Source organism: Monodon monoceros, unplaced genomic scaffold (genome assembly GCF_005190385.1).
Source record: "Monodon monoceros isolate NGI ecotype Baffin Bay Population unplaced genomic scaffold, NGI_Narwhal_1 Super_Scaffold_17, whole genome shotgun sequence".
Taxonomy (NCBI): Eukaryota; Metazoa; Chordata; class Mammalia; order Artiodactyla; family Monodontidae; genus Monodon; species Monodon monoceros.
This window is the reverse complement of record NW_021703773.1, coordinates 11,695,461-11,710,966: the sequence shown is the minus strand read 5'-3', so window position 1 is coordinate 11,710,966 and position 15,506 is coordinate 11,695,461. Positions and strand designations below refer to the sequence as shown.

General features: G+C 41.5%; 1 protein-coding gene across 2 annotated transcripts in view; it reads left to right on the top strand.

Annotated features, from left to right (window-relative positions):
• RBPMS (RNA binding protein, mRNA processing factor) overlaps positions 1–15,506 on the top strand; it is a 187,210-nt gene that overhangs the window by 99,075 nt on the left and 72,629 nt on the right. For both annotated transcript variants that reach the window (XM_029226242.1, XM_029226241.1), the window contains exon 5: positions 14,217–14,367. In XM_029226242.1, coding sequence (XP_029082075.1) covers positions 14,217–14,367 — 151 coding nt within the window. The remainder of the gene's footprint in view (positions 1–14,216; positions 14,368–15,506) is intronic.

The following is a 15,506-nucleotide window of genomic DNA, read 5'->3' as shown; positions in this document are numbered from 1 at the left end:
GTGGCTGCCTAACAAAAAGTGTGCTTTAGTGGAAAAGAAAGAAATTTAGCTGTGGTGAATGGTCAAGTCACCAGATAATGGAGACCCAGATATCTCCGAATTAGGTACTTTTACCTAATTCTCCTCCATAGTGGATCCCGTCTCTGGAGTTACCAGCCAGTCTCCCAAGAGCTACTCAGACTGTGAGAACATTGCAATAGAAATGGGCAAGAGAAGCAGGATACACATCTGTTCCCTGTGGGGGGAATGAAACCAGGTAGAATAAAAGAATTCTTTGAACCTGTACAGCACCATCTCCTCAAAACAGCAGCTCAGGTATCCCACTTTCTGCAGTTGGAGGAAATCTCATAGTTGAGCATGAATCACATCCTTCTCTTTTACAAGTGGTAGAAACACCTTTCCAGAAGGTCCAAAGGCGAAGAAACCCCTATGAGTCCATGTTAGGAGGAACAGCTCTTTAGTTGGCCACAGGAGTGTTTCATAGGCCAGCATTAATCTAACCATTTTTTCTTACAATCAACCCTATGAGGTACGGACTGTTATTCCCAGTTTACAGATGAGGAAACTGAGGCACAGAAAAAGGTTAAATAAACATACCCAGGATCGGTAGTGGAGATAGATACAAATGCCCACACAATTGCCACATTTTAAGCCTCTTTTTTGGGGGGAGGTTCTACCCAAAATTGGTTGTGTCCTTGAGTGGGGTATCTCCTTTATAATTGTCACTTTAATTCACTGCCACTGATGGTACCTCTGGAGAACCTGTTTTCTTGCTTCTTTCACCAGTAATTGGCAGGGGATCCACCAAGACCATTTTCTTTTTGTTTTTTTCTAGTCCTTCTGGATTAGGGGAGTGGGGTGGTCAGAAACAAAGTTTCCCTCATTTTGTTCTTGGGTCAGATCTGTCCTAATGGTAACCACTTTGTAGGTTTTACCTTAAGAGTGTGGCTTAGTGTTGCGAGGGTATGAATTTGAGTTCTACAGTTTGTTCACATGAAAATGAAGCCCCTTGGAAGTGTATTTTAAAAGTGGCTGAGTCACTAAGAAATATAAAAATTCTTTTATTCCAGGCTCAGGTTGGCTAGTGAGGAATGAGAATGGGTTTCTCTATCACAGCCAAGCTGATTCCATTATAACACTCACCTGAGCTTGCTCCACAGTATTATCGGAGGAGGAATTACATAGGCTTCAAATCAAGGGTAAGCCTCTGGAGACATTTTAGGGTAGACGTGGATATTCCTTTCACTAAAAATTTCCAAACAAGATAAAGTTTCATTGTATTTTATGGAACATCTGGTTTAAAAAAAATTCTACGATTTTTTTTTTAATTCAAGGGGTTAAAAAAGAGGGGCTATAAGACATCTAGAAACCTAATACTTATTGGAAGACTTTTAAATTAGTCAGTGGAGCAGGAATTGTACCTGGACTTATAGCCCAGCTCCAACTCACATAGCCACATAAGCCCAGAGAGCCCTTTGGAAAGGGGTCTCTTTGTTAAAGTATGGTCTAGATATGTTACCAATGGAGAGGGACGCCTTCTTTCCAAATGACTCTGCTTAGGCGAGGAGGAGTGAGTAGTAAATCAGATTATTCTAGGTAAATCCAGGGCAAGCATTCTGAGGTAGTTGGATTAAGAAAAAGAGCAAGGCGTAATTGGTCTGATAGTTTTTCAACGGACAATGACCCAGTAGCACAAGCTGTTGTATTAACAGTACTGATATTTCTGCAAGCAATGCCCTTTTTTAGGAATAACATGAAATATGTTTTACATCTGATGGATTCTTCTCCTCACTTGTTCATTTTCTGTTGGAACTCACGTCTATCTAAATTTTAGCACAGTGGAAACTGAACAACAACCTCCACTTTATGTGAAAATAATGTAGTCTTTGGAATATAAGGAACTTCACAGAGCTGTAATGTACACACACGCACACAATCAACAGGAATGAAAATTAAATTCCGATCTTTATTCTACCAGTAGTTAACTGGGAATTTAGGCAGATTACGTGACTTTTCTCCATGTTCATTTCTTCATGTATGTTGGGGAGCGTATGGCACTTTGGATGAGGCAGTTCTTATATTGTATGGGACTACCCTGCCCATTGTAGGAGTTTAACATCCTTATTATTTTCTGCCCACTGAATGCTCTCATACATTTCCAAATATCCCTAAGGAGTGTGCAGGATAGTGGGGGTAGGAGACAGGTGCAGTGAGGAACACTACACATGGTTGAAAACTACTAGGTTAGGAGGTCCCCCCCCCAATTTTCTTTTCTTATCTTCTCTTTATGTATAACATACAGCTCTTCCCTTAACTTCCCTCCACACTGTTGTCTCTGAATGAGCCCCATCCACTCCATAGTAACAGGTTACCCAGGTGTGTGTTTCTATTTGGCCTGTCATTGAGCCATTTTAAGGCCCTGACTGAATGTAACAATTGTTTTCAGAATCCTGGGGAAACTTCTGCATGTACCTCGCCTAGAGTCTGTTTCTAATTCTATTGAATGTTTTATGCTGCCTTTAGAAGAGAAAGCTGAATGTATTCAGAAAACTGTAAATATATTTTTTGGTCCCCTGAGACGTCAGAATATCTCTGAAGTACGTATTTACTTCCTCTGAGTTTCTGATGGAAGTGACATGTCTATCAATAATTTTCAGAAAACAGTTAATATTTCCAACTTCTTTTTAACTCTAAAAGGTAAATGTTAATTCTTCCAGCTTCATTCCCTTTTATATGTTGAATGATTTGTGGCCCCCAGGTTATTTCCTTTCCTTGTGACCAAAATGCTGTTTGAAAATAGAAGGCTTTTATTTTCAGTCCTCTTTACAAAATGTTTTAAAATTTAACAAGCATAGAGAAATGGACATCGAAGCCACGTTGAGACACCACTTCACACCTACTAGGATGGTGAAGATAAAGACAGGCAATAACAGGCATTGGTGAGGATGTGAAAAAATTGGGATCCTCATACATTGATAGTCGGATTGAAATGGTATAGCTACTTCAGAAAACAGCTTCACAGTTCTTCAAAAAAGTTAACATAGGGGCTTCCCTGGTGGCGCAGTGGTTGAGGGTCCGCCTGCCGATGCAGGGGACCACGGGTTCGTGCCCCGGTCCGGGAGGATCCCACATGCCGCGGAGCGGTTGGGCCCGTGAGCCATGGCCGCTGAGCCTGCGCGTCCGGAGCCTGTGCTCTGCAACGGGAGAGGCCACAACAGTGAGAGGCCCGCGTACCGCAAAAAAAAAAAAAAAGTTAACATAGAGTTACTATATGCTACAGCAGTTCTTCTAGAGAATTGAAAACATATCCACACAAAAACGTGTACACAGTGTTCATAGCAGCCAAAAAAGTGACAACAACCCAGTGTCCAACTGATGAAAGGATAAACGCAATGTGCTATGTTTGTACAGTAGAATATCATTCAGCAGTAAGCAGTGGATGAACCTTGGAAACATTCTGATTAAAAGAAACCAGTGTGACAAAAGACCTCATGTTGTATGATTCCGTTTATAGGAAATATCCAATATGAATAGGTACTTTCTCAGAGACCGAAAGTAGATTAGTGGTTGGGGGAGGGGAGTGAGTGAAGAGGGAGAGGGAGGAATGAGCAGGAAGTGCGAATGGGTGCAGTTTCCTTTTGGGGCGACGGAAACGTTCCAAAGATGTATTGTGGTGATGGTTGCCCAACTCTGTGACTGTACTAAAGATCTTGACATTTAATGCAAAAGAGTGAATTTTATGGTATGTGAATTATTTGTAGTACCAGCTGTATGAAGTATATCTATAATAGCGGAAACTATTCCAGAAACTTTAAAAACAAGAGCGTTGAATTTTTAGTTAAGTCAACGTTAAATAGAAACTTAAGTCATAAATAAGAGACCTCAGTGTTTGGTCACTTAGCAAGAAAGGACTTAAATACATTTTTGTGCTTGAATGAAGCACCTTTTGAAGGTAGCATGGTGTAATTGTGCCATCTCCAACCTCTGAATACCTTGCCTGTATCTTCCCCCACATACTATTATGACTGGAAATCTGTTGAGTACAATGCGTACAAGAGTAAGTAATAAGAACCATTTTCTCATTTATTTATTAGCTTGTTCTAGTCAGCAGTAGGGGAAGGAAGTAATTTATTAGCTTGTTCTAGTCAACTGAAGTGGAGGGAACTGGTGTTGGGGCACTAAGGGTTAGTTTATGAGGACGCCATCTTGGTTTCTCAGTTGCTGAGAAGCTGGGTAGTTGTTTACTAAAGCTCAACCAAGTCATGATCTCAGTGAGTTGGAATATAAGTGCTTTGCAAAATCCTCACAGCCTCAGCAGAGTATGCCTTTCTCTTTAGCTACTCCTGAGAACTGATTTAATTCTTCCCTCCCTATGGATCTTGTTTTATGTACTACTGTTTACAGAAATCAGCAGTGTTGGTTCAACTTTTCTGTTGAATGCTTGATGATTCTGATCATTTAGAAGGAAATCACTTTACCACCCCACCCCCTAATCCCACTGCTCTCTGATTTCTTCTGTCTTGTAGGATCATAATCACGCCTCAGTAATAGAAAGGTCAGTGGGCATCAGGTATATCAGCTACCACCTGGTGGAGCTCCGAGTCTTGGTGGTTTTGACAGCAGTTTTTGAAGCAGCCCTGGAGATTTACCGGGGTCTCTGAGTAAACCTGAAGAGGCATATCAGAACTCCAGCCCTCAGATGACCTGGGCTTTAGTACCAGAAACCGAGATAGGGCGGGTGGTGTGGTGGAGCAGGGAGATAGGATCCAGGTACTGAGATTATTACAAGATCAGAGGGATATTAGTACTAAGTTTGACCTTGATTTGAGCTCCTTATTTCCTGGACACAAGATGGGGGGTTTCATTAACCTCATCTGTAAAGGTTAAAGGAAGTCCTGAAGGCTAGGGAAGAACCGAGCCGATTATTGCAAAAGAAATACTAGGATTTTCCTACACCGGGATACTGTTGTTCAACATACATAGTTGCTGGTGACAAATTATTCTCATTCTGTATTAGAAAGTCCGAATGAATTGGTTAAAACCTATAACCTGAACGAGGAACATTATTTCTCCCCTTCAGCACAGACACCTGGCTAGGCAGGGCTTTCTGGATACTCCACATTCCTTACAGCAGCAGTGGGTATTCGTTTGGAGTGGGGTATAGACTAAAGGGCAGTAAGAAGCTTATTAGACTCAACCAGCAATCTCAGCAATGATATGAAGTTGACTCTTAGGAGATTGCTGCTACTTTACTATTTTTATTCTACACACAAGAAGGTAGTTTTATCTGGTTCAATACCGAAGCCTCAGATCCACTGGATTACTGGGTCAGAATGGGGTGTGTGTGTGAAACACCAGGAGATTCTGATAGGAAATGACCTTAGCTCTAGAAGAAATGGGTCACTTGCGGCTGTGTCTCAGAGGAGAGCAGGGTCCACTGGCGGTGGAGTGAACAGTAGGGGCAACCTGTTGCTTTCCAGTAGAGTTTCATGTAGTTCACCGGAATGGAATAGTATTCTAAACATTTGAATTTGCGCATATCGGGACACTGTAAAGGCGATTGGCCCAGGACTCAATAGGAAAAGCCTGGGCATCAACCCAGGTTCATTCAGGCCTCGAACTTAACTGAACCTTTATAGCAATATTTATTACAGCAATTTTAGCCCCAGTTGTCTTTACCCCTTCCCCCCCCCTTTTTTTTTTTAACATTTTGACATATTTCAATTAGAAATTGAAAATTAATTAAAAAATTAAGTTCAATAAACAACATTGAAAACCTTGGTTATTTAGAAACTTCCTTCAAAAGATTGGGTGTCTCAGGAAGTCACGGCAGGTTGGGGGGATGTTAAAATTCTGAGTCCTCAGCCTTTTAGGCAACATACGTAAAATTATTCAGAAATTCATAACCAGAAATTCAGAAATGGGTAAAAATGAGTGGGTTGATGAATCAACTTTAACTTTTCAAGTGGTAAAACAGTTTTACCTGCTATGAATATACAGAGAGAGAGAAAGTGAAGACGACAGAATGCGGGGAGACCCCAAACAATGCAGATACAAACAAATGAATCTATTTCAAGTGAATAATACAACCACAGTGAAGTTGGGAAGAATGGGGAGAGCTGACCCAAATAATTCTTGAATGTACATATCGGTTATATACTTTCAGGCCTAAGACAAAAAGAACTATATATACTGAACTGTAGTTAATAGGTTTCCTTTTTATGTTGATATCGTTTAGCGATTATGAAACTTCGTTCCCGTGTTGAGCGAATAAGTAAATGTATAGTGGATAATGAGAGCTAGGATTCAGAAGGAGTTATTGATACAAATGTGGAGAGGGAAGGCTAGAATTAACCTAATGGTGTTGGATTGGAATTGGAGGTATCAGTACTAACTTATGTTTTTAATATATCTAAATAGATGTAGAGAAATAGATACAGATGTGAAAGCATGTATGTGTTTCCGTATAAATCTGGGACAATTTGAGCACCGAAACAAATAATAGTAATAAATTATAAATCATAAAATAAGGTATGAATCGTACTGATGTGTGAGTGAATGAATGAACAAACGAATGTAGAAAGGAATAAATAATAAACAGGGCCAAAGGGTAAGCTTTTCCTTAGAGTAGAAGACTAATGAATATGAAAGGAATGATAGGATTAGAAAAAATCACTATTTGGCAATCACAACAGTAAAGATTGCTTCAGGTAAGAATTATCAATAGATGTTAAAACAATAGATCAATAGATGTTAAAATCTGAGAAACAAAATATTTAGTCTCAAAGTTATCTCCCTATGAGATACTTATTAGTTAAAAAGAGAAAAAATAGTAACCTCACAGTAGAGAAACTTGGCAAGTGATCAAAGTTATTATCATTAGTAATGAGACAAAAACGACATCATGTGTCTCCTGATACGATGCACTGAGAATGACACTTCTGTGATACTCCTGCCAAAAATGTATAACCTTAATTTAATCAAGAAACAAATCAGATAAACCCAAATTGAGGGACAGTCTACAAAAAAAATAGCCTGTACTCTTCCAAAATGTCAAGGTCACGGAAGACAAGGACTGAGGGAAATATTCTGGGAGACTAAAGAGATGACAACTAAATGCTATGTATGCCTCTGGATTAGATCCTGAATCAGCAGCACAAAGAGATGTCCTTGCTTTTAGGAAGCCAAACTGTAAAGGGTAAAGGGTATAGTGCTTTCAACATATTCTTAAACAGTTCAGGGAGGACAAAGGTGTATGGGGAAATCTAGGCAAAGGGTACACAGGAATTCTTTGTACTATGTGTGCAACTTTTCCATAAATATGAAATTATTTCAAAGTAGGTATTTTTTAAGAACTAAGCAGAGGGCTTCCCTGGTAGCACAGTGGTTGAGAGTCTGCCTGCCGATGCAGGGGACACGGGTTCGTGCCCTGGTCCGGGAAGATCCCACATGCCGCGGAGCAGCTGGGCCCGTGAGCCATGGCCGCTGAGCCTGCGCGTCCGGAGCCTGTGCTCCGCAACGGGAGAGGCCACAACAGTGAGAGGCCCGCGTACCGCAAAAAAAAAGAAGTAAGCAGAAAGCACCAACATATCTGGTTGAGTGCTGTCTGCCAGGATATCTGTTACTGTTAGTTATGCTCTGGCTCTGCTAGCGCTCCACAGGAACCCTTTTATTCCCGCTCTCTCCCTCTTCTTTCTTCTTTTAACCTGTGTCAGATCCTGTAAATTATAACTTTATAAATTATACATATTTGTAATAAATTCAAACTATACAAAATCATACAGACTAGAAATCCCGTCCCCACCCTGACATTGCCACCAAAGTTACCACTATTAACGGGGTGGTTGTCCCATTATAAACATTCCTGGGTTCACACACTCGTACATACACAAAGGCTCCTCCTTCTAAGGCTACTAAACATGGTTGAGTATCTTTTTCTTTTTTAAACCTCATATTGCCATGACATCTTTCTCAGTAAATATATATATTTTTGCCTCATTCTTTCCCTTTTTCCCCCTCTAAATGAATGCTTCCTTTGTCTCTAAAGCTAGTTGTCAAGGGCTGATAAACCCACTTACTTTAATGGTAGAACCATTTGTAAAGACACTGGGCTATAGCTCACAGATTTGAAGGATGTCCCAAATAAAGAAGACTCCATCCGGCATTAGGACAGCACTGAAGACCTCAGTGACAGGAGTTTAGAGACCTTTTCTCTAGTGGGAGACTGTTAGGGTAACTCAGCTCCAGCCACCTCCATTTTCTGTATTTTTATACTCAAGGTTGAAATCCTCAGAAGAAAAAACATGTTTGGTCACTCATGGCCACATCTATCTGTCCCTTAACTAGTCAGCTGTCACTAGGGGAGTGAGGGCACAGAACCTGGATGTTGGCCTCTGGGCGCTTCCCAGAAAAGAAGAGCCAGCAGAGCAGTTATCCCAGTCAACCTCTTTCCAGGGCTGTTTGAACTGCTTCGCGTCTGGTGTGTTCCAGTCTGTTTAAGTCCAGCTGCCCTTCCACCACTAGAGTTAGCCTCCACTGCAGTGATTCTCAGATGTGGTCCCTACGCAAGCAGTGTCAGCGTCAGCCTGGCAACTTGTTACAAACGCAGATTCTCAAGTCCCATCCAGGACCTACTTAATCAGAAACTGGAGGCGCGGGTTCAGCACTCTGTGTCTAGGAAGTCTTCCAGATGATTCTGATACGTGCTAACATTTGAGGATCACGCTCTACTACATAAATCTGATCATAATATTTCCCCAGTTAAAAAAATTTTAGCGGCTCAGCCATGCAGATACTCCAGAGTCCTCACTCATGACCTGAAAGTTCCTCGTGATCTCATCCCAGTGCTTATGCAGTCTTACACACACACACTCTCTCTCTCTCTCTCTCTCTCTCACACACACACACACACACACACACACACACACACACACACACACATCCACACCGTCTTCACATCCTGTCATACAGAACTTTGCTGAGCTCTTTCCTGGACTACCACCTGGTAAATTTCTGCTCTTCTGTCACTTCCTCTGTGTTGCCTTCCTGGTCCCCAGTCACTCAGGGCCGTGGCTCTGTTTCCCGTGGAGTCCTAGACATTGTGTTTGTTTGTTTATCTAACCATCAGTGTACCTGTACAGCTCCCTCACCAGAGCCTGAGATCTGAACTCCTCAAGGCAGGGACTTATTTTCACTGATCCTTGTGTCTCTAGTACATGACAAACGTTATGTGCTTGGTTGAATCTGTTCTGTTTTTACTTTTTATTATGAAATTTCAAGCATACCAAAAGGTAGAGAGCATAGTAATGAGCATCCATTAATCCATCAGAATTTACCAACTTAACATTTTGCTGCATTTGCTTCCATTTTTTTCTAAGTATTCTAAAGTAAATACCTGATATTATGACATTTTGTCTTCTTTGTATTTCAGTACAAAAACTAAAGACATTTTCCTACATTACCATTTTATCACACCTAATAAAATGGGCAATTCCCAGATATCACATAATGCCCATTCTGTGTTCAGCTTTCTTCATTTTCCCACGAGAGGTCTTTTATATCTGGTTGTTCAATCAAGGACCACACATTGCATATGAGGGTAGGCCTCTAAGGGTTTTTTTTTTTTTTTTTTGGCGGTACGCAGGCCTCTCACTGCTGTGGCCTCTCCCGTTGCGGAGCACAGGCTCCGGATGCGCAGGCTCAGCGGCCATGGCTCACGGGCCCAGCCGCTCCGCGGCACGTCGGATCTTCCCGGACCGGGGCATGAACCCGCGTCCCCTGCATCGGCAGGCGGACTCTCAACCACTGCGCCACCAGGGAAGCCCTAAGGGTATTTTAATCATTCTAGAATAGCCCTTCTCTCTCTTTTTTTCCCCCATTATTTAATGAATAAACTCCTGACTAATATTTCCACTCTTGTGGCATGACATTAATACCAGGGACACTACTAAGGACTTGGAATGGTCTTGAACCTTTATGTTCAGCATAATTATATGACTCCAAATCCACGATTTGCAGCCAATAAATCCTTTCCAGCACAGCCTATGTGCATAAGAAGCCAGTATCACCACAGCTAGAGAAACAGGAGAGCTACTTGGGATCTGAGCTTTGCAGCACATTTAATTAATAGCTTCTCCATTTTGTCTTCCAGAAAGTCACTGAAAGAGCTGCAGGTCATTTACAGTGACTCTCTACATTCCTGTAGGCTTGGGTCTTCAGGATTTGGTGATTTCCTTTTACCTTGCCCATTTCCTTGTGTTTTATTATATACTAGCTCTTGCCTTATCCTTCTAGGACTCCGGCCTTTGATGTAGTTTGTAGAGCACTAAAATGGCATTTTAAAGCTCTGTAACTTGCTGAGGATCTTAATTCAATTTAAATAGGAAGCACAAATTTGCATTGAGGGGTCTAGGTCTACAATTCAGAAAATTCTCTTTTTCAAGATTTTCTGTTTACAGAGAGTTCTTAAGCTTTAATTTTAGGAGACAGAGGAGGAGGAAAAAAGAGGATTTTAAAAACTTCCCTCAACAGAGTCCTAAATGCAATAATATACTCTGTTTGAGTTTAGAGCATTACAGTATGCAAATGCAGGGTTTGAATTGTCCTTCAAGCCTCTGATTGCTCTCTGTAGCTTTTGAGATTGAACTGTTAGGACTTCCAGTAATCACATGTATCAACCAAGGTGGTTGAATAAAAGTGTTCCTATAGGCTGAGTCACTTGCAGTGAGGGAACAGGTGGGGCTGGGGATGAGGCTGGTGGAGAAGAGGAGAGTTACCTGGACGAGACTGTAGAAAGTTCAGAAAGAGTACTGTGAGGTATTTTAGGAACTACGGTGCAGGAAAGGAAACCGTGTCATTAAGGTATCTCAGCTCTGGCTGCCATAACAAAATACCACAGATAGGGTGGCATCAACAACATTAATTCTCTCAGTTCTGGAGGCTAGAAAGTCCAAGATCAAGTTGCCAGCAGATTCAGTATCCGGTGAGGACCCTCTTTCTGGTTTGTGCAGATTCCACCTTCTCACTGTGTTCTCACGTGGCCTTTCCTTGGTGTGTACTCCTGGAGAGAGAGGTCTCTAGAGTCCCTTCCTCTTCTCCCAAGGGCGCTAATCCCTTCGTAGGGGCCCTACCTCCGAATGCCATCACATTGAGAGTTAGGGCTTCAACATGGATTTGGGGAGGACACCAACATTCAGTCTGTGACACATAAGCATGTGGATTTGCTGCTGCCCTGATATACTCTTAGGTATAGTAGGCTACTAAGGATACTTTCTATCTCCCAGAGTTTGCCCTGGGTAGGGAGTTTAGCCTTTGTAGATCACAGTGAACCTGTGTTGCTTTGGTCACAGTGTTCTAGGCCATCTTGCAGAGACTATTGGCTGTTTCTATAGCCAGTCAGATTGGGTTGCTTCTAAGTAACTTCTCAAACTGATATCATACTGATACCTAGAAACTGTCCTTTTTGGACACCAAGGAAATAAGACACCATTTACAATTGCAAGAGAAATGTTTCTGTTCACTTACCAGAAGGGTTTTGGTGAATTATAGGCAAGAGAGGAAAAAGTTGATTTTGAAAGGCACAGATTCCCCCTTTGATTTAGTAGTAATCTTTTCCTGACAGCATTTAATGAGAAGTCACTGTGGCCAGAGAATAATCTTATTGGGCTTTAATTAAAAGCACAAGGGGATTTGTTTGTTTTGTTTTGTTTTCACGTCTCCTTCCTATCTGTCTCCCTCTTTTTCCTCTTTCTCCCCTCATTCTTCCTCTTCGCTTCCATGTTCTCCCTACCCCTGCCCCACTCTGCCTCCTCCTCTTCATCCTTTAACATTTAAAATGTTTTTGGCTTGGCTGGTCCCTCTGGACAGAAACTGAGCTGAGCAGGATATTGATTACCAAATATGGTATTGCTGCTAAAGATGTTAGAGGAATGTGACTTGTTGTAAGCCTCCGGCCTCTGAATAAGCTGCCAAACAAATTAGGTCATTTTAACTTCTGAGCTTTTTTTTTTTTTTTTTTTTTTTTTTAATAAAGAGCTGGAACTTTGATCTGGAACATGATGGTGGTGTTATTTTAGCTCACACAGGGAGGAGGGGTATGAAGACGGGGGTGGGGAGTAGAGGAGACTCAGTTAAGCATGTTTTAGGACCTGAGTCATGAGACCAGGTTGTGTAAGAGGCAAGCACGTTGTATGGAGCCTCGATGAACAGCTCTGGCACCTCAGTGAAGGAGCTGAGGCATAGAATGCAGACGTCCAGCCCCATTCTCTGAGACTAGAAACTCCAGAGGACCCCTGACAGGTCCCAGGGTACTCTTCTCATGTTACCCATGCTGCTCACGTGGATGGGGGCTCAGGGTTATTAGGAAAGCTGCTGCTTCACAGGAAGGATGGGGGAGTTAAGTGCCAAGGAGGACACTTGGACACACTTGGAAATTGATAGCAAGTTGCTTCTGTGTGTAGTTGGATGGGGTGTGATAAGAATAAGCCAGTCCTTCCACAGCATACCTTGAAATGACAGCGGGGAGACAGTGCTCGTCTCCCAGCAAAGGCCACAGCTCTTCAGATCCGTATTTGGAAATATTCACTCTGTTGTTGATAGCAGCTTTGATAGAGTGAAATGCTCGTAGTGGAAGTGAATGGAAGCAAACACTGCTTCAGGGTGCTGCTTTGTCTTTTTCCCCTTATGTACATTTTTCTCAAGATTAATACTGAGGCTTCTCAAATTAAAACGAAAACTGAGACCAGTTAAAGAAAGAATTTCTTTTTATATCTCATATACCTGGCGCCCCCTTTTCACTTTTTGTCATTGGTTAGGGCTGCACCAGAGGATTCCTTTTCTTCTTGTCCACCCGCACCTGTCTGCGCCTTCAGTTGGAAATTTCACCCACTCCAGGACATCAGTGGGTCACGGCTCTGTGGCTGTAGTTGTGCCTCCCTGAGGGCCTCGCTTTCCTTCCGCTCCCCGCCCCCTAACCCCCTTATTTCTCTTATTGCCGCTCCCGTCACGTCACAGGCTCTTCCTCCCGTCTTTGGAGCTGAGCCTGAGAAGTTCAGAGTTGTTCATCCTGGTCTACAGAGTTAGAGACTCTTACTAATTTCTTGTGGAAATTGCTCTTGTCTTCAAGCTTATAAAAAGAAGAAAGGGGCTTTGGGGTGCCCAGGCCCACGTGGGTGCTAAACTGAGAACCTGTGTTCTTAAGGTACTCATTTTCAGAACTTCACTCCTTTTTCAGAACATGCCATACAAACAAACATGGTACCTAAGCCTGTTCTGAATGCACGTTTATGCATTTTTGATACTATTGTTGGGGTCCAGAATCATAGCATTGGACGTAAATATCATGAGATTATTCATTATGCTCAGTAGTAGAGGCATTCTTAAATGGTGGGAGGGTTTCGGAATAGATTTTTCTTTTCCTAAATCTTGTACTTTATAGTGTTTGTGACTTATTTTATTGAATATATTTGGTTTAGGTAAACTGCAATAATAGGGTTAAAGGTAATTGAAATTACTATCCTCTCTTAGGCCCATATAATCTGTGGTCTGTCTGTCCATGTAGCTAGTAAGCCAGCTATAACCAAAATCAGGACCATACCACATTCAAGACATTCATATGAATTTATAAGCTAACTGGAATTAAGTAACACTAGTTATATTGAAATCTTAAAACTGTTTAGTTCCTGTCTACTTAGTAACTCAGAGTACGTGTATCACCAGTATGAAAGCTCTCCAGTTAGAAAGGGACGGGAATTTTCCCCCTCTAGAGGTGATGAAACTGAGGCATTGAAGAATTAACATTGTTTTAAACACTGGTCAAAGCCTTGCCTCTTACGATTTCAGGTGTTAGACTTTTCCAGTATTACACAGGGCTTTACATTAATTCATTCTTCTTGGTAGCCATTAATTAGTTTTTAACTATGCTAGGCATTTGCTGGTCCAGATTTAAAATTTGAACCTGAACGTTTTAGTCCAAAAAGAAAAGGAATAGATGAAAAACCATGCAACTCAATTTTTAATACAGTAGACTAAATCTCCCTGACTTTGTGGACATGCTGTGTTACGGGTTTTCGTGTATTCTGTGTAAGTAGTAAGAATGAGAGCTCTTACTAACTTTTTTTTCCTGATAGGCCGGGTTTACTGGTGTGTTTATTTTGTCACCATTCCGGTTTGACTCTAAGGAAATGAAAACATCTTCCATTTGTTCTTTATTTCCAAAGGGCATCCGCTTCGATCCTGAAATTCCACAAACACTACGACTAGAGTTTGCTAAGGCAAACACGAAGATGGCCAAGAACAAACTAGTAGGGACTCCAAACCCTAGTACTCCTCTGCCCAACACTGTACCTCAGTTCATTGCCAGAGAGCCATGTAAGTTGATCTACTTTTCATTTTGGAAAAAAAAAATAAGAGTTGTTCGAGTACTTTATGTGAGATTACACCATGGGACATAGAGCTGGCTGAGTGTCATTTTCCATTTGAGAAGAGACTGCCTTTTCTTGCTGTCTGAATTCCAAATACAGCAATCTTGTTCGTGATTGGCTGTCCCAAAAGATGGTTCAGCTTGATCAGAACTGTAACTACAAAATTTCGTTTCAAGTGCTATAGATTTCCTTAATGTGATCTCAACCTTATGGTGAGTGTGCCCTGTTTGCCTTGGGGTTTAAATCCTTATTCGTTTCCCCATCCCTGGACCATGAGTGCTGGTTGTCAGCATTCACTTTACTTCATCTGTTGAAGAATATCAGTTCTGTGGCTTCAGGGAAATAGAATATTAAATATGAAAGAAGCAGATAATAAGTTTGTTCTGTTTTTGAGAACAGTTTGGCCATAAATCTAGGAGGGAAAGTAAACATACACAAAGAATTTATATAGTAGAACGGTCAGTTCTAACAAACTAATACCAGTAAAGCTTTAAGAAAATTCGGGGCTTCCCGTTTTAAATTAATTGGGTAAAGACACTGACTAATTGCAAAACAAGTCTTTTACCCCACCTAATGAGCTTAATTCCCTTAAATGTCCAGGCTACAATTTCTGCCTTTGAGTAACCTGAAAATGTTGTCTTAATTTTCTTTCTCAACCTCAGTCAGTAGCAGAAATGAGGCGTGAGATGGGCTCTAGCTTTTCCTTTCAGTGCATGGCCATACGTGATTGAATACGGCAGGACATTCAAGGAATCCCAAGTGCCTTGCCGTTACTTGGAATATTTCCATTCTTTTTTTTTTTTTTAAACATCTTTTTTGGGGTATAATTGCTTTACAATGGTGTGTTAGTTTCTGCTTTATAACGAAGTGAATCAGTTATACATATACATATGTTCCCATATCTCTTCCCTCTTGCATCTCCCTCCCTCCCACCCTCCCTTATCCCACCCCTCCAGGCGGTCACACGTCCTATCATTCTTAATCTTCTTTCTAAGCCACATGATCTTGATCTTCTCCCTGCCTTCCCTGACAATACGCTTCAACTTTTCTTATTGAAATCGAAGGGCACGTGGGTGGGTTCCTCCC